At 34.2% G+C, this 20,637-nt stretch overlaps 1 protein-coding gene across 1 annotated transcript in view; it reads right to left on the bottom strand.

Annotated features, from left to right (window-relative positions):
- Nucleotides 1–2,685: 2,685 nt before the first annotated feature.
- Nucleotides 2,686–20,637, bottom strand: part of LOC121367652 (neurogenic locus notch homolog protein 1-like) — an 81,753-nt gene continuing 63,801 nt past the window's right edge. The window contains exons 21-24 of the mRNA XM_041491946.1: nt 15,000–15,119; nt 11,749–11,757; nt 6,566–6,667; nt 2,686–2,981 (exon numbers count right to left, since the gene is read on the bottom strand). Coding sequence (XP_041347880.1) covers nt 2,830–2,981; nt 6,566–6,667; nt 11,749–11,757; nt 15,000–15,119 — 383 coding nt within the window. The 3' untranslated portion in view covers nt 2,686–2,829. The remainder of the gene's footprint in view (nt 2,982–6,565; nt 6,668–11,748; nt 11,758–14,999; nt 15,120–20,637) is intronic.

The following is a 20,637-nucleotide window of genomic DNA, read 5'->3' as shown; positions in this document are numbered from 1 at the left end:
ACAAATTCTAAAAATATCGGGCGAGTCTATTTTAGTGGCCGCAGTACAGCGAACCATACCAATACGCACGGGGTGGGTTATCAGTCTTCAATTTTACATTAAAAATTATTTATTTATTTATAAAAACTAAAACTAAATCAGTCTTCAGTTTTACATTGCAAATTATTTATTTTATAAAATAAAACATGTTTTAAGGCATTCGTAATTCACACAAAACATGTCGTATGCCCTCAGGATAATTCGGAATGTTTTCAAATTATTTTTAAATCACTGGCATGATTCTGCAAGTAAGGTTTTGATTGGTGGATATGAGCTCCAACTGGCTGGTGTTAGATCCACATGTAATAGTGGAGCTAATTTTAATTAGATTGTTAATGCCTTGGCTCTGTTGCAATCTAAAGCCCTGGGTATTGTTTTCTTAACATGACATCTTAGTTTACCATACCATGAATTGGTCCATATTGTTTCACTAGTGCAATCTGTATTCCAAAAACCATTAAGTGGAACATTTTATTTATTAAATGGAGAAAAGGAAAGGTGACGTTACTGTTCCTTTGAAAGAATGATATTCAGTCTAACAGAATGTGTAAAAAAGCATTGAAATAAAATATTAAGGTATAGTTATTAGTGGTGTGAATGTATAAGTACTTGATATAGCTGAATATTGTCCCAAACAGTGTCCCATGACTGGTATATAAAACCCCATGGTATGTGCTGTCCTGTGTGGAGAAGTGTACAATAATGCAGCTAATGGGAAAATGTCAATTACCAAATGGTTGACATCCAATTGCTGATGATTAATTTATCGATGTGCTCTAGTGGTGTCATAAAGAAAAAATAAATTTTAACTTAAAAGGCATTCACAGCATCCAGGTAAGTTTGAAGACTAATAATAAAATTTGCCCCCACATCTCAAATATGTCAGTTCGTCCCCAACAAAAACATCCTGTTCGCTCACACTTGGATTGTGGTGTGTCCTTTAGGTTTTTAATATCGATAAGGAAAAAAAATCATAATTATGAAACAGGACTACGTTTATAGGTAAAATAAGTCATGTGATCACCAACACCCATGCATATTATTCAATGTCATCTTTACTGCATAACATAATAGTGGGGATAGGGGCGAACCGACAAATAGATGGCGGCGAACTGGCTTGGAGAGAAAACGTCTGGTACCCAAACCATTGACGATAATTTTCAAAAATATCTTTGTTTAAAAAAGTCATAATACATTTATGTAAATTTACAGACATTGTACTCCACAATGGTTATTACTTCTGAAAAAATCATTAAAAAGAAATAATAATTTTACTCCATTTTGAAGTTGTTCCGAATTAATGTTAGTCACGAAAAAAAGTACAACACGTATATTAGGCCTACGACACAACAAAACAAGAAATAAAACAAAATTTCGATCTGCACATCAGTTTCTACTTATTTTTATTTCGTTTCATAGTTAATGCAAGTTGAATACGCCGTATTTTAATGTTATTTGTTTATTTTTAATTGTGTATGAAAACGACTAGCTAAACTGGACCGGCCTCGGTGGCGTCGTGGCAGGCCATCGGTCTACAGGCTGGTAGGTACTGGGTTCGAATCCCAGTCGAGGCATGGGATTTTTAATCCAGATACCGACTCCAAACCCTGAGTGAGTGCTCCGCAAGGCTCAATGGGTAGGTGTAAACCACTTGCACCGACCAGTGATCCATAACTGGTTCAACAAAGGCCATGGTTTGTGCTATCCTGCCTGTGGGAAGCGCAAATAAAAGATCCCTTGCTGCCTGTCGTAAAAAAGAGTAGCCTATGTGGCGACAGCAGGTTTCCTCTAAAAACAGTGTCAGAATGACCATATGTTTGAGGTCCAATAGCCGATGATAAGATAAAAAAATCAATGTGCTCTAGTGGCGTCGTTAAATAAAACAAACTTTACTTTTTATGCTAAACTGGTTTTGGTTTTCACGTAGGACCCTTATTTCGTGTGGCGTCACCTGGCGTTAACTTCACCTCGAATCCTCATTGCAATCAACGTAGAAGATGCAGAAAATAAAACTTGTCCGACTCAACAATGGATTGAGAGCCCGAGAGACAAAATTTAATTAATAAAAGTTTCTTTTCTGTGTATTCAGATCAGTTTGAAAGCAAATAAGAATAATACAGCAAAGTTTTGTCCGTGCGACTTTCCTAGATGAGTTATGTAAAAAGAAAGCAAATGATTAATTTTGACAACTATGTTGGATTTTCGTCTGAAATAATTATATATGTTATTTAACACTGTTTTATTGTATACAATTGAATTATCTCACCCCCAAAACATATACTAAAACATCGAAATCATCTTCATACGACAAGCAGAAGCTGAAAAACACGTGTTTTGATTATTTTGGTGGCCATCTTGGATTTCGCCACCTGGCGGAGTTAGCCCACAATTTTGAGAGGGTCACCCCCGCTAGTTTTATTCAGACGGCTTTGAAGATATCAAAAACACCTTTAAACTTTTGTCCTCGTAATTTGGTCACGGAACTGCTTTATTTTGCCTCATGCTACTATAATCATATGTCAAACATAAAAATATTATACATCTTAGAACTGAATTAACAAACTTGGTACAAACTTAAACAAGCGATACCGAAAAACCATCAAAACATAACACGTATTGTGAATAAAGAAAAACAACTAAACAACATGATTTTACAACAAATTTGTTTTGCCTTTAAAAATGAAACATTTCATATATTATTTCAAAACTTGAACATATTGTCGGTTGCTTTATGCTTTCTGCTGTCAATTTAGTATGCTTGTAAAGAGTTTGATATTTTACTGCTGTTGGCTATTCGCACACCATCCTCATATCATTCCACGCCTCCCCTGGTGAGCATGTGCCGAGAGATATTGTCCCAAGCACGCACTTGATGTACTGGCTGGAATTCTTCAAGTCGGGGTAGAAGTAGCGTCTCTTGGATTCACACGGCCAGACACACTCTGAAAACAACAGAACACATAACATGTATGGTACTAGTAGTGGTAGTGGTAGTGGTAGTAGTAGTGGTAGTAGTAGTGGTGGTGGTAGTAGTAGTAACAATAGTAGTACTACCAGTGGTAGTGGTAGTAGTAGTGGTGGTAGTGGTAGTAGTAGTAGTAGTGATAGTAGTAATGATAGTAATAACTAGTAGTACTACTAGTGGTAGTAGTAATGGTTGTAGTGGTAGTAGTAGTAGTAGTAGTAGTGGTGGTAGTAATAGTGGTAGTGGTAGTGGTAGTAGTAGTGGTGGTAGTAGTAACAATAGTAGTACTAGTAGTGGTAGTAGTAGTGGTGGTAGTAGTAGTAGTAGTAGTAGTAGTGGTGGTAATAGTAACTAGTAGTGGTAGTAGTAACAGTAGTAGTGGTAGTGGTAGTAGTAGTGGTAGTAGTAGTGGTGGTAGTGGTAGTAGTAGTTACAGTAGTAGTACCAGTAGTAACAGTAGTAGTGCTAGTAGTAGTAGTGGTGGTGGTAGTAGCAGTAGTAGTAGTAGTAACAGTAGGAGTAGTCGTAGTAGTGGTCGTGGTAGTAGTAGTCGTAGTAGTAGTAGTACTAGTACTAGTAGTGGTAGTGGTAGTGGTAGTGGTAGTAGTAGTAGTCGTAGTAGTAGTAGTAGTAGTAGTAACAGTAGTAGTACTAGTAGTGGTAGTAGTAGTAGTGGTGGTAGTAGTAGTCGTAGTAGTAGTAGTAACAGTAGTAGTACTAGTAATGGTAGTGGTAGTAGCAGTAGTGGTAGTGGTAGTAGTCATAGTAGTAGTAGTAACAGTAGCAGTAGCAGTAGTAGTAGTAATAACAGTAGTAGTACTAGTAGTGGTAGTGGTAGTAGTAGTAGTGGTAGTAGTGGTAGTGATAGTGGTAGTGGTAGTAGTAGTAGTACTAGTAGTAGTGGTGATGTTGGTGGCGGTGGTATTAGTAGGAGGGGGATCAGTAGAAGTGGGTGGTTGTTGTTGTAGTAGTAGTGGTATTAATAATAGTTTTAGTAGAAGTAGTAGTAGTACCAGCAGCAGCAGCAGCAGCAGCAGTAGTAGTAGTAGTAGTGGTGGTGGTAGTGGTAGTAGTGGTAGTAGTAGTAGTAGTAGAGGTAATTATAATAATAGTAGAGTAGTTGTAGCAATATCTAAGTTGTTTTAGTAGAAGTAGTAGAAGAAGAAGTAGTAGAAGAAGAAGTAGTAGTAGAAGAAGTAGTAGTAGTAGAAGAAGTAGTAGTAGAAGAAGAAGTAGTAGAATAAGTAGTAGAAGAAGAAGAAGTAGTAGTAGAAGAAGTAGTAGAAGTAGTAGTAGTAGTAGTAGTAGAAGAAGAAGTAGTAGAAGAAGTAGTAGTAGTAGAAGAAGTAGTAGAAGAAGTAGTAGTAGAAGAAGAAGTAGTAGAAGAAGTAGTAGTAGTAGTAGAAGAAGTAGTAGAAGAAGAAGAAGTAGTAGTAGTAGAAGAAGAAGTAGTAGTAGAAGAAGTAGTAGAAGAAGTAGTAAAAGAAGAAGTAGTAGTAGTAGAAGTAGTAGTAGTAGAAGAAGAAGTAGTAGAAGAAGAAGAAGTACTAGTAGAAGAAGTAGTAGAAGAAGAAGTAGTAGTAGAAGAAGAAGTAGTAGAAGTAGTAGTAGTAGAAGTAGTAGTAGTAGTAGAAGTAGTAGTAGAAGAAGAAGTAGTAGTAGAAGAAGAAGTAGTAGAAGAAGAAGTAGTAGTAGAAAGAAGGAAATGTTTTATTTAACAACACACTCAACACATTTTATTTACCGTTATATGGTGTCTGATATATTAAGGACCACACAGATATTAAGGGAGGGAACTCGCTATCGCCACTTCATGGGCTATTATTTTCGATTAGCAGCAAGGGATCTTTTATATAAACCATCACATTGACAGGATAGCACGTACCACGGCCTTTGGTGTACCAGTCGTGGTGCACTGGCTGGATTGAGAAATAGCGCAATGGGCCCACCGACGTGGATGGATCCCAAACAGACCGCACATCAAGACAGCGCGTTACCACTGGGCTACGCTTCGCCCCTAGTAGTAGTAGAAGAAGAAAGGTAGTGGTGGTGGTAGTGGTAGTAGTAGTAGTAGTAGTAGTAGTAGTAGTAGTAGTAGTGGTAGTGGTAGTGGTAGTGGTAGTGGTAGTGGTAGTAGTATTGGTAGTAGTAGTAGTAGTGGTAGTAGTGGTGGTAGTAGTGGTAGTAGTGGTAGTAGTAGTGGTAGTAGTAGTGGTAGTAGTGGTAGTAGTAGTAGTAGTAGTAGTAGTAGTAGTAGTGGTAGTAGCAGTAGTAGTAGTAGTAGTAGTAGTAGTAGTAGTAGTAGTAGTGGTGGTAGTGGTAGTAATAATAATAATAGTAGCAGTAGTAGTAGTAGTAGTAGTAGTAGCAGTATAATAAGAACGAAGAAGTAGTAGTAGTAGTAGTAGTAGCAGTAGCAGTAGCAGTAGCAGTAGAAGTTGCAGCAGCAGCAGTAGCAGCAGTAACAGTAGATGAATTAGTAGTAGTTGTAGAAGAAGTAGTAGTGGTAGTACATATAGTAGTAGTAGTAGTATCAGTAGTAGTAGTAGTAGTAGTAGTAGTAGTAGATGAATTAGTAGTAGTTGTAGAAGAAGTAGTAGTGGTAGTACATATAGTAGTAGTAGTAGTATCAGTAGTAGTAGTAGTAGTAGTAGTAGTAGTAGTAGATGAATTAGTAGTAGTTGTAGAAGAAGTAGTAGTGGTAGTACATATAGTAGTAGTAGTATCAGTAGTAGTAGTAGTAGTAGTAGTAGTAGTAGTAGTAGATGAATTAGTAGTAGTTGTAGAAGAAGTAGTAGTGGTAGTACATATAGTAGTAGTAGTAGTAGTAGCAGTAGTAGTAGTAGTAGTAGTCTTAGGGGTAGTAGTAGTAGTAGTAGTAGTAGTAGTAGTAGTAGTAGTAGTAGTAGTAGTAGTAGTGGTGGTAGGAGTAGTAGTAGTAGTAGTAGTGGTAGTGATAGTAGTAGTAATGGTAGGAGTAGTAGTAGTAGTGGTAGAAGTAGTAGTAGTGGTGGTAGTAGTAGTAGTAGTAGTAGTGGTAGTAGTAGTAGTAGTGGTAGTGGTAGTAGTAGTAGTGGTAGTAGTAGTAGTGGTAGTGGTAGTGGTAGTGGTAGTAGTAGTAGTAGTAGTAGTGGTAGTGATAGTAGTAGTAATGGTAGGAGTAGTAGTAGTAGTGGTAGAAGTAGTAGTAGTAGTAGTGGTGGTAGTAGTAGTAGTAGTGGTAGTAGTAGTAGTAGTGGTAGTAGTAGTAGTGGTAGTGGTAGTAGTAGTAGTAGTAGTAGTAGTAGTGGTAGTGGTAGTGGTAGTGGTAGTGGTAGTAGTAGTAGTAGTAGTGGTAGTGGTAGGAGTAGTAGTAGTAGTAGTAGTAGTGGTGGTCGTGATAGTAGTAGTAGTAGTAGTAATGGTAGAAGTAGTAGTAGGAGTAGTATTAGTAAATGGTACTGGAGTATATATTAAACGTAAAGCTCTCTCTCTCCCCCACCAGACCCCCCCCCCCCCCCCCCCCCGCCATCCTACGAAACACCCACCAAATAAACAAAGCCAGGATTTGTTAAGACATACCACAGTTCTTTCCACTAAACTGAACACTTGTGCATTTGCAGCTATAGTCATTTCCGTTTGGTGTACAAACTCCATCATTTTGACAGGGGTTTGAAGTGCAAGCTATCAGAAAGAACAACACAATACGTTAGTTTTTGCGTACAAGTAAATTATTTTCCACTCAAGATTCTAAGCCTAAATCTATAATGGAGTAGTATCAGAGACTTTCCGACAGATGGCGCTCGTGCACTATACAACATTCCGGTTTCTAAATTTGTATTGTCGTAACGCACCGATCGGTATATCCACTCCATTATTCCCGACCTAATTTTGTGCATGTATGTGACTGAAGCGTAGAACGGCTAAAAATTAAAGTAAATCATAAAAATCTACGAAATTCCGCAGTTGGTGGTTAAATAAAAAGAAAAAAAAAGAAGATAATGTTCAGTCAAATCGTGGGTTTTCCCCAACCATGTAGGCTACTCCCTACCGTTCTTACAACTTTCTATCATATATTCACCATGCCAAAACCATTAAATGTTCAGTCAAATCGTGGGTTTTCCCCAACCATGTGGGCTACTCCCTACCGTTCTTACAACTTTCTATCATATATTCACCATGCCAAAACCATTAAATGTCTACATATTTGACTGATAACACTTGAGTGTTTGCAATAAAAAACCCAGTAACAACATTTAATTAAGTTTTAATTTGTAAAACGCCACATTCCATTCTTCGCTGTTTACTTCCAGGTTCTATTCAATATTTGTTATCGCGATTTAATATGAAGATATACGTGTTTAAAACCACAAATTATTCGTTTGCAGAGTAGTGTAAATGCAACCAAATTTGTCAACATAATTATTTTTAATAAATTATTTCAATGAAATAAGAAAAACCCCCAACCCAACCCAAACAAAATTATTAAGGTTATGGTAACACACACACACACACACACACACACACACACACACACACACACACACACACACACACACACACACACAGCTATATATATATATATATATAGTCAAACTTCGATAACTCCACCTTCGATCTCTCGAAAATTTCGATCTCTCAACTTGAAGCGACAGTCCCGGTAATAACGACCTTGGAAAACTCAAACTTCCAACACTCGATAACCTCGATCTATCGACATAATTCTTTAGTCCCGCCATAAAGATTTAATTGTTTATGCACCTCAAAAACACTACGCGTGTGGATTGATCAAACTGTCGTTGCTGGTAGTATTTTAAAGACGACTGACTTGTCAATCAAGTCAATCAGACGAAGCGCGCCTGACTCGGGTGGTCTGGGCTGTCGAGGATTAAGGTAATAATTACAGAATAATAGATCGCCGGCTACGCGGAACGCACTGATCCTGTGTTTGGGTGTCATTGTTTGTACATGGCGCTGTACATAATTCAGATATAGTCTGGTTAACTTCAAAGAGCACCTGTAATAATTGTTAGCGCTTTTTTAAATGTTAGTTCCTGATTTGCATTAGTGCTTTTTAATGATTTTTCTTATTTAAAATGATAAAAATTATTAAAATAATTTTGTGAACATATCTACTAAGTGTTATTCGGCATTCAGTGTTTTATTGGTTAGTTAAGTTCCGCCATGTTTTGACATCTGCAAAATACACCAACATTCATTATATCATTACTTACTTTTACAATATACGCTAAATAAGTGTATCACAAAAGGGGTGGGGTGACAGTTATATATTAATTCGCCTTTCAACTGGCGATGCATAGTTTTCAGAGTTTAGAAGTAGGCAGTAAAGTGCACGCTTCGTACAATATTAAGCGAAAGCATCCAGCTAATTTTAACTCTTATATATTAATTTCGAAAACTCAAACTCCCTAAAACTTGAACTATTTCGTCGTCCCCTTCAAGATCGAATTATCGGAGTTTGACTGTATATATATATATATATATATTCAATGTAAAATCATAAATTAAAACAAATAAAATATATGTATACATGTAATAAAATAAAAAAATCAATAACATACATATAATTACAGAAATAAATCTTAAAATTTTCAAATGATGAAAAATAAATAGGAAATTTAAATATTAAATATACTGTACTGTTTTTTGTTCTTAATTTTCTTTTTCTTTTTATATGTAAGTAGAAATATAACAATGCTTTTTTATGCACATTTACATGGAATTAGTACTATTGTTTTGCAATATTTATAATTTGTTAATACAAATAATTTACTTTGTGTGTACAAAATGACATAATGTAATAGGAATTCTGAGCCTGTTTTAACATAAATGTATTTGACATACTGGTATCTAAATATTCTACTTTTCAGTACTTATATTAAGAAAAGTGCACTGTAAATTATCTTAATCATGGTTCATACACTTATTTACCAAGCAAATTCATGACTTTCCATGATTTCCACTGATAATGATATTAACAATAAATGAAAACTGCTTTAGACATTATACTTTTTTTTCTCTCCAAAGGCTGTAAGAATAATACATTATAAATTAAAGAAACAAAATACTGGTATTTTACAAATGTGGATTTCTAAAACCAGATGCAGTAAGACATAATTATGAATCTAATTATGATAATAAGACAAAATAATTAGGGTAAGCCCCTTTTTTTGAAGTAGGGTCGGTTTCAAGAAACAATTTTTTACGCCTTAATGGACACACCACATCTTCACTATTCTGTGTCTATATTGTATATATACTATTTGCATATCTCGAAAAAAGATTTTATTCTTCAAATTATGTATTAGGGGCTGCGGAAGAGGTGAGGGCCGATAAACAAATGTCCACATAGCATACATAATAGGAAGAACATATAATATTTCAACTAGATTTTATTCAAATAATATATAAATATTTAAAGTTACAGTATCTGTTTACCATATTATAATATCATGTACAAATATGAAATACGAGCTCAAATGCACTTTTAAAAAACACGTGTGTGTTCACTATGAACGGAGATCGTCAAAAGTATACGCTCGATTCGTCGCATATACCGCCATTGCTTGGCAAAACACAAGCGACAACCTGTTGTCAGTTTCAGTTAACACGTGCGTTTGAGGATTGGGTACTAGTCTTTTGATAAAACCGGCTTGATCTTGACAACGTATTATCGAAAATCGTACCTTCCTATTTCAGAATTAATATTTTATAACGTGTTAGTACAGTTTAGTTTGTATAACACATTGATCATGTATATATATATATATATATATATATATATATATATATATATATATATATATATATATATATATACTAGAGTAGACATTGAACGTTTTCACTTCTTAATTTTACGAGTGTTAAAATCGAAAAATTCAAATAAATATTCTTTCGTTTGGAAAGGGTAAAGTTAGTTTGTTTTGTTTAACGTCATCAATGTTAGAGCATACTGATTTTTTAATCATCGGCTTTTGGATGTCAACCATTTGGTAATTTAGACATACAATCTTAGAGAGGAAACGGATATATGTCAAAGGGCAGGGTATTCGGGAACGAAACACTTACCTGCCCAAGCTAAACAAAATTGAAGTATATTTTCTGGGGGAGCATGACCCCATATAAACTTCGCTCAACACAGTTTATAACCCCCAACCTCGCTAAAATCCCTGCACACGCGCCTTAGAAACCCGTTACAATTATTGTAGCCAGGGATCGTTTATATGCACCATCACACAGACAGGATATCACATACTATGACCTTTTATATACCAGTCATAATGCACTGGCTGGGACGAGTCCGCCGATGGTGATCGATCCTAGACCGACCGCGCCATTACCCCCTCCCCCCCCCCCCCACTTTTTAGGTCTATGTAATGAATAGAAATAACATATAGTCTTGATAAATGTTACGTAAATCGAATACACCGCCTCTTCCTCTCCCCTTATAGCGTTACATAATTATTGACCCCCCCCCCCCCCCCATTACATGTAAAATCCTCACACCGAGAATGGAAGTTTTTGGCAATGACATACAAACGTCTCGTTTTCCAGCGATTAACTGTTTGTTTTTTGTTGTATTTTGTCATACAATAGATCCGTTATGCAGTCCAGACATACTCTGTGCAATGCCTCATCGTTTGAAAACATATGACCACTTTTCCTGTTTGTACAGTGGTGGACAAAGTAATTTTATACGACCAGTGGCTTCAAATCACACTACCGAACAGCTGTTTAAAGCGAGACTATAGGGTGTATAGTAACGACGCGACCTCTAAGGGGGAGATAATTTCTGGGCGTTTTCGCCATTGTTATACAGATATGTATCTAGACACATTAAAACGACCCCACTTTTAAGACGAAAATTATTCATGACTCATTCATATATGGGAAGGAAATGTTTTATTTAACGACGCACTCAACACATTTTATTTACGGTTACATGGCGTCAGACATATGGTTAAGGACCACACAGATATCGAGAGAGGAAACCCGCTGTCGCCAATTCATGGGCTACTCTTTTTGATTAGCAGCAAGGGATCTTTTATATGCACCATCCCACAGACAGGATAATACATACCACGGCCTTTGTTACACCAGTTGTGGAGAACTGGCTGGATCGAGAAATTTGGGATTCTTCTTCATTAATATTTGTGATTGCCTATACACAATATTCTTTGTTTACTAAATTATGTACATTTCAACTTACTTTTGTGCTTATATTGAATTAAGGTTATAGCACGCTGTCCTGGGCACGGCAGTGGTTAGTGGTTAGTAGTAAATGACATGCATATGAAAGTTTCTCTCCGCCTTTGAGAATGGCAGAGAAAAATAAACTGGGTTGCTCTTTTTTGATTTTATGTACCCACTCCTGGTTTTATTAAATAATAAACGTAGCAGCAGACGACACCCCCAGGCCCTCCATTGCTCGAGCAAATTTGTTTTTGTTTTTTTCCAATACATTTTCCAGTGGAGCATGTCTCGACTCCTATAAACTTTGCTCCACACAGTCTAGACCCACTTACTGATATAGCCGTTACAAACAGATAAATTACAGGAAACATGTTGTCAAAAAAATCATGATGTGTATATATACGTCATGACGTATATATTATTCCTATAAGCAGACTTTGAACGCTATATACTGTTTTGATGCCACCGTTTAGTGTAAACAATTGTGATCTAGTGATAGAACTATTACATCAATGATATTTGTTGGATATTTCATTAAGTATAATACTTACGACCTGGTACTGAAATGGAAAAAAAGTCAGTATATAAATAGCAATTTGTTGAATTGAAAAAGAAATGATTAACATAATAAAACATGTAAATTACAAAAGTAAACAATTCATAAATCCCTGAAACAAATCAATGTCAGTTATTATAAAACAATGTAAATTCACCCTGTTTGTTAGATGTTCGTATCACAAACCAATCTAATAAAACCTGTTTTCATATTTCATCTTTGTTTTGAAAAATATATAGTTTTACTAAAATGTATTCATTTAAATAATTAATATAAAAAGGTTTAAAATTTTATATTTTTCTTTGTTTAATTGATTCTATTAATTAAGTTTGAATACATAATATATATTTCTCTTTTCTGACATAAGAATAATATTTACAAACGTAAACGTCAATATCTGCCCAATAAACGAATATTAAAAGGTTCGAAAATACGCAGTAATCGCAAATACCGGTGTACTATTCAGCATTATCATAGCAGTAACCGTTAACACAGGGGTTAGAGTTACAGGCTAAAATAGTTAAAATATTGTCATAGCAGGAACCGTTAACACAAGGTTTCGAGTTACTGCCTAAAATAGTTATAATATTGTCATAGCAGGAACCGTTAACACAAGGTTTCGAGTTACTGCCTAAAATAGTTATAATATTGTCATAGCAGTAACCGTTAACACAGGGGTTAGAGTTACTGCCTAAAATAGTTATAATATTGTCATAGCAGTAACCGTTAACACAGGGGTTAGAGTTACAGGCTAAAATAGTTATAATATTGTCATAGCAGGAACCGTTAACACAGGGGTTAGAGTTACAGGCTAAAATAGTTATAATATTGTCATAGCAGGAACCGTTAACACAAGGTTTCGAGTTACTGCCTAAAATAGTTATAATATTGTCATAGCAGTAACCGTTAACACAGGGGTTAGAGTTACAGGCTAAAATAGTTAAAATATTGTCATAGCAGGAACCGTTAACACAAGGTTTCGAGTTACTGCCTAAAATAGTTATAATATTGTCATAGCAGTAACCGTTAACACAGGGGTTAGAGTTACAGGCTAAAATAGTTAAAATATTGTCATAGCAGGAACCGTTAACACAAGGTTTCGAGTTACTGCCTAAAATAGTTATAATATTGTCATAGCAGTAACCGTTAACACAGGGGTTAGAGTTACAGGCTAAAATAGTTATAATATTGTCATAGCAGGAACCGTTAACACAGGGGTTAGAGTTACTGCCTAAAATAGTTATAATATTGTCATAGCAGTAACCGTTAACACAGGGGTTAGAGTTACAGGCTAAAATAGTTATAATATTGTCATAGCAGGAACCGTTAACACAAGGTTTCGAGTTACTGCCTAAAATAGTTATAATATTGTCATAGCAGTAACCGTTAACACAGGGGTTAGAGTTACAGGCTAAAATAGTTAAAATATTGTCATAGCAGGAACCGTTAACACAAGGTTTCGAGTTACTGCCTAAAATAGTTATAATATTGTCATAGCAGGAACCGTTAACACACGGTTTCGAGTTACAGGCTAAAATAGTTAAAACATTGTCATAGCAGGAACCGTTAACACACGGTTTCGAGTTACTGCCTAAAATAGTTATAATATTGTCATAGCAGGAACCGTTAACACACGAGTTCGAATATTACAGGCTAAAAATAGTTAAAATATTTAGTTTCTACTCTGCGTATAAAAAAAAACGAGCTTTGTAAATTCGGCTGTTTGTTTTTAAAATCAAATCCATCCTATTTTGATGGCTTGGAATAACGATTAAAATAGAGAAACATTATTTTAACATTGTTAATTGTGCATTGTAGGTGTGCATACATCAAACAATATTAGTCCGTGGGCTGAAGGGGCCCACCTTGCAGCCCTCCACAAATTGACTAAACTATGTTTTTCTAACAGTTTCGGACCAATATTTTAGGATTATGAATGTTAACATTGGATAAACAGGGACGCACTATGGTTTTGGAGAGGTTAAAGAGAACCATGACGCAAGATTTTTGGAATTATGGGGTAGGGATAACAAATATGGACTTAAGTTTAAATTAACAGAGACTCACAATATTGGTGTGTATATTATAATTATCATATCATTATGTAGGTCACCAAAGGTCAAAAGGTCACATATTTCAGGCAATGCTTAAAATCTGACATATAAGCATTTATTTGATTAGTACTCTCTTAATATTCGATTATTTTTGTGTTAACAACTTGAAATCTGTAGGGGACATATCTTGCAACAAATCCGAAGTGTTAATGTTAGGCGAAATAACCGCATTTTAAACATGAGTACTTCCCTAGAATACTAGCCTTTACAGCACCGTTTAATATAAATTTTAGCAAATGGGTAAATACAGGGGCCAGACGTCGGCCAGTTGTCAGTCTAGGATGAATGCCCAAATAAAACCCAACACACGTAAAGGTATTTAAGCAAAATAAAGACAAAGACGTATCGCGAATGAACAACTATAAAAACGTGTATAGCCAATGGTGATTTGTTTAGTATGTAGATAAATTATTTTAGCATTAACTGAATAGAAATATTTATATTTTAACTTTGGAAGACTCTCATTGACGGATTCGAAACATGCACTCGAAGCTTCCGAGTTTGCTCGAATACAACAACAACAACAACGACAACAACAGAGTGGTACGGGATGGAAAACTACAAAACAAAACAGATGAACATTTATCAAAAGAGTATATGCCAAAAAGGTCTGATGTCATCATCATTTCAACAAGTCCTTCAAAAGTCAATATGATGAATCAGTGTTACATTTGTCCAAAATGTATGTATGGCCTCGCGATCTAACTCGTCACATGTGAAGTAAACATGGATTGTTGGGAAAATAACCCTTCTCATCATCATCATCAGCAGCAGCAGCAGCAGCAGCAGCAGCAGCAGCAACAGCAGCAAAAGCAGCAGCAGCAGCAAAAAGAGAAGAAACCCGCTGCATTTTCCATTAGTAGCAAGGGATCCTTTATATGCACCATCCCACAGACAGGATAGAACATACCATGGCTTTTGAAATACCAGTCGTGGTGCACTGGGTGAAAAAATATTGATGTAAATAAAATAAAAATATTACAAGAAGATTGATGATGAAAAACTGATAATATCTGTTCAAACTGAGCAAATAAACGGGACTGAGTATTTCAGCTTCAATGAAATTAACCTGCAGCTCGTAAAACATGTCACCCGCTACCCGCACATGCGAAGTATTCTGCATCCTACTTACCAGTGCAAGTTTTTCCGTCCCCGGTGTAGCCGCTGTTGCACATACAGGTGTAGTTGCCGTCAGTGTTGGAACACATAGCATTGGCATCGCAGACATTGTCCATGGTACATTCGTTGATATCTAGAGAAGAGGTATCTTTTGTTTAACGACACCACTAAAGCACATTGATTTATTATTCATTGGCTATTGGATGTCAAACATTTGGTTATTTTGACATTGTCATAGAGTGGAAACCCGCTGCATTTTCCATTAGTAGCAAGGGATCTTTTATATACACCATGCCACAGACAGGTTAGCACATTTGATATACCAGTCGTGGTGCACTGGCTGGAACGAAAAATAGTCCAATGGGACCAGCGATGGAGATCGATCCTAGACCGACCGCACACTAGGTGAGCGCTTTACCAAAGGGATACGTCCCAATATCTAGAGAAAGGAAAGGAATGTATGTTTAACAACAACCTAGAACACTTTGTACTATAAATATTTGTCGTCTGTTGTCCGTTTGCAACAAAAGGGAAACTTGATTGCATGTTTAACGACAACCCAAACTGTTTTGAACTAAGGACGCTTGGAGTCCGTAGTCCGTTTGCAACAAAAGGGAACCGATGTATTGGAATGCAATTTTTTAATGATGAAAGTTAAAAGTTTTTAATATTATTATTATTATTATTATTATTTTAAATTTTATTTTAAAATATTTTATTAATTTTATATATATATATATATATATATATATATATATATATATATATATATATATATATAAAAATATTTTAAGTCAGTGAGCTCACAACAATGCTAAGTATTTCTGGGAACAATAAAATGTACTTTAAAAAATAATAATAATAAAAAAAAAAATATATATATATATTCATGTTTAAAGCATATACTGCATTCAAAAACTCTCACATCCACTCACCTACTCGCCTACTCACCCTCCCCACAAATAGTCATGTACATCAGTTTTTATACGTGTCAGTAATTAGTTTTAATTATTTCTGGGAGCAAGAAAGAAGAGAAAAAAGAAAGGAGGAAAAAAGAAATATTACAAAAGACAGAAAAGAATAACGGTGCAGCAAATTTTCTCTTTTAATGTTCTCTTATACCATTTCTTCCAATATTTTTCAAAATATTCGTATTCACATTTTTAAGGCATAATATTTATTTGAATTTCTAATTTGTTTCTAATTGTCCATTGAAGTGACAGTAAGTTGAACTTTTGTTTTTGCATTTTCATAGAGTAAATATAATATTTCATATTAATAATCATCCAATTTACTACACTGCTATTTGCTTTATTATGCCAAACTAAGATAACGATATGTTAACCCAAAGTATTTGTTATCCAATCTGCATTAGATTTCCATAGTTCTTTAACAAAATGACAATCATAAAATAAGTTTTCCATTGTCTCTGGCAGCAGATTACAGAAAGTACATTTATTGGAATCCATATTGTGAATAGTATATATAAACAAAGTTAGTTGCGAGTATTCCATGCACTATTCTGTACTGAATCCACTTCAATGTTGTATCTCTGGTACATTTAAAGGGTATGCTATAATATATTTTCCATTCTCTTAATGATTAGTGAAAACCTTTTTCCTGATATTTTAATTGCGATTTTGGAATTTTTGGTGTACTGTATAGCAGTTTATATTGTTCTTTGCAACTTGTTTCTCTTTTAAAATCTGCTTTAAATTTTGTGGATAAACTGGTTTATAATTAGGAAAAAATCCAGAATTTGAAAATTTTATTTTCCATATTTTTCAATAAAAACATTTTACTGCTTTAATTAAAGACGTATAATGTAAAAATTCGTTATTATATAATACTTCACCAGAAAGCCGCAATATACACCAATTAAATCGTTTATAAAAATAATTCCCTTTTCAGCATACTTTTTGTAGAAAATAGGTTTTTTTATGTTTTAATATTGTGTACCAAATATTGATATCAGCTATGTCTTCTATACATCCAATGATTTCTTCATATTGAATTTTTCTCCAGCTTTTAAGAACATCTTTCCAAAAAGGATTACTTATATTTTGCTTTTTCTTACTTTTTGATCCCCATATATAATTAAATCCTGCATTGATACATTTGTGACGGATGAAAAAAGATGTATCCATTTTGAATCATTTGTAAGTAGTCCTCTTATCCATATTGATTTTAAGGCTTTATATAGATTGAAATATTAATAATTCTTAATCCTCCATTTTGATAATCTTGAATTATTGTTCCACGTTTGATTTTTTCTGGTTTGTTTTCCCATATAAAAAAATATATATATATAAATTCAGACGGAGTTGGTAATGAAATTAGTAAATTTATTATTTTAGGTATTATTAAAGTAAGTTAAAAGTTGATATAAAATTGTTTTATTATTTTTTAAACCCATACCAACTTGCATAGCATGTTAAATAAAATATCGGTGTAAATAAAATAGTTTCTTTACAAATTATCATCAAACTGCATATGTTAAATCTTCTTTTAATAGAGGTATGAAAGCAGCTTAGAAAAGTCAGGGTAAAGGGCAGTTCTGCCTTTGCATTACTGTAATGGTTACTAATACCAATACAGGTAGAACTGCATATTTTGGCTGTTCCAGTATTGTGCTCATCCCTATATTAAAATGAACTTTAATCTATACAATATGTTTGATGATAATTTGTCAAGAATTTTTTTTTTTATTTACATAGAACTGTTTGCAATTTGTTTTAATGAAAGTTGGTATGGGTATATATATACGACTTAGCATGCTTTACTATAGTTGTTATATATCAATTCAAGGGACTTGTAAATTCAGCAGAAAAAGATAATATATATCATCTAATATAAAGTCCACCTATTAATACTGCATTGAGTGATCAGATAATGAGACACGTAAACACACGCGTACGGAGACGCATAATTGGAATCTACTCAACATATTTATATAAAAAACGATTGTTACGGATCACGCATTACGGATTAAGTAGATGCATACATTTTGCGAAGAAATGCAATTTACGTCTTACGTGATATTCTATTTTATATCAAGCCATCTACGCTCGTTTGTGAATATTCTGTTACACAGATTACATTGACAAAAATTCTGGATAATACATAAATTGTTTTAGCTAGAAGGTGCTATATTTATAACCGACAGAAAATTTATTGCATGTGATATGCTGTTTCCACCAACTATGAACATACTCGCACATACTCGCACGGGCACGCACAGACCGACAGAATAGAACATGCACGTTTTTTTCCGCGAGTTTCTTCTGATATTACAAGAAGATTGATGATGAAAAACTGATAAGATATGTTCAATACAGAACTCCATTAGATTTAGTGCTATTTTTCTGTTTCGGTAAAAACTTGTTTTGCCGACAGAAAACGTGTGTCATAAAAAGTGCACATCTGTGCGGATTAGGTGAAAATCCGGCCTAACCTTGACATAAACTCTAAACATAAAGTTCAAACTGAGCAAACAAACTGGACTAAGTATAACATTAAACGTGAAGTTTAATGCAAGATTACCAGTTTGGGGTATTAAAATGTTATACGTTGTAAATGTTACAACAGCACTGAAATTGACTTGGATAAGAGGATTATTTCTATCACGATCCAATTGGACAACTCTATTTCAATCTGCAACAGGCTTAACAACTAAACAATTTATAATATATAGGGATAATTTTATTGAAATTATTAATTTGTTTTGGAAAGATGTATTAAATAGCTGGCTAATACTTCAACAAAAACGCGGCTTTAATAATGATGATTTGTTAAGTTCTAATATTTGGTATAATAATAACATATTAATAGACAAAAAAACCAAACAATATTTTATAAACACTACATTGAAAAAGGTATATTATTTATATACGATTTATTAGATGACGAAGGACGATACATGAAATTTGATACCTTTAAAGCAAAATATAACATAAGGTCAAATGTTTTAGAATATACCTCGTTATTAACGGCTGTCAAATCCTTTATGCGTCGTATAATAAATACAAGTAATTAAACATTCAATTTAGGCAAAAATCCAATATTTCCATCGAAAATTAAATTCTTTCTAAAAGACCAATTGGGAAGTAAAATCTTTTACAAACTACTAAATCAATCATCTATAGTTCCTACATCACAAATGAAATATTCAGCGGAAGGGTGTGATTTTACCTCTTCATTATGGGCGAAATATTATAGTTTACCATTTTGCTTTTTAAAAGACCCAACGATGTTGTGGTCTCAGTACCAGATTGTACAATAGAATTATACCAACACATACCTTTTTACATAAAATAAAACGGATTGATTCTAGTATGTGCAAGTTTTGTTCACATAAACCAGAAACACCGTAGCATCTATTTTATGACTGTCCTAAAGTATTATAGAAAAATGGTTATTACAAACAGGTGATTATACCCATTTGAATACGAACACAGTCTTATTTGTAAACATATACATATATTTGTAAACTGGTTAATTGTTAACGTAAAATATTACATATACAAATCAAAATTACGAAAGAGTACAAATGAAACTGGTATCAACAATTTTATTAAAGATAAGTTACAAATAGAAAAATACATATATTACAAAAACTGTTTACATACAGAATTCGACGACAATTGGGAACCATGGTTAAAAGTTCTAGAAGGCCACAACTGAAACACGTAGTACTTTTGTTATGTGTATAATTTTAAGTATGAAGCCAGTTTGGAAGTATATCTATAACTTCATTTTAAGTTTTCTTTTCAATCTTCTTTTTATTTCCACTTTTGTCACTGCTCCTTTTTTATATATTTGTATATTGTTTGCTATGTATTTTGTAAGGTAGTGAATTCAGGGCCCCAACCCTGACAATATCATAACATATTTCTGGGGCAATAAACTATTTATTAAAAAACCCCACTCCAAAACAACCAAAACAAAAATACAAAAAATACAATAAAACATGAACAAAAAAGAAAAAAGAAAAAAGGATTTTAGCTTCAATGTCTTGCTACTAGCCCATGTGCAGCATTCAGCTTCCTACTTACCGGTGCATGTTTTGTTATGGATAACGCATTACAGATTACTTATTCGCATAAATATTGCGGATAAATAAAACTGACGTCTTACGTGATATTCTATTTTATATCAAGCTATCTACGCTTGTTTGTGAATATTCTGTTACAGTTTACTTTGACAAAAAAATTTCTCTCGAGGTAATACATTAATTATCGTAGCTAGAAGGTGCTATATTTATAAACCGACAGAAAATTTATTGCATGTGATATGCTGTTCCCACAAACTATGAACATACTCGCACGGACACGAACAGATCGACACAGAATAGAACATGTACGGTTGTTTCCTTCAGTTTCTTCAGATATTACAAGAAGATTGATGACGAAAAACTGATAATATATGTTCAATACAGAACTCCATTAGATTTAGTGTTAGTTTCTGTTTTGATAAAAACGTGTTCTGCTGATAGCAAATGTCTGTCAGAAAAAGTGCGTGTCTGTGTGGGTTTGGTGAAAAACCCAGCCTAACCATTACAGAAACTCTAAAGCGAAAGTTCAAACTGAGCAAATAAACGGAACTGAGTATTTCAGCTTTAATGAAATTAAACTGCAGCTCGTAACACATGC

Source organism: Gigantopelta aegis, chromosome 3 (genome assembly GCF_016097555.1).
Source record: "Gigantopelta aegis isolate Gae_Host chromosome 3, Gae_host_genome, whole genome shotgun sequence".
Classification (NCBI taxonomy): domain Eukaryota; kingdom Metazoa; phylum Mollusca; class Gastropoda; order Neomphalida; family Peltospiridae; genus Gigantopelta; species Gigantopelta aegis.
This window is presented reverse-complemented; position numbering and strand designations above follow the sequence as displayed.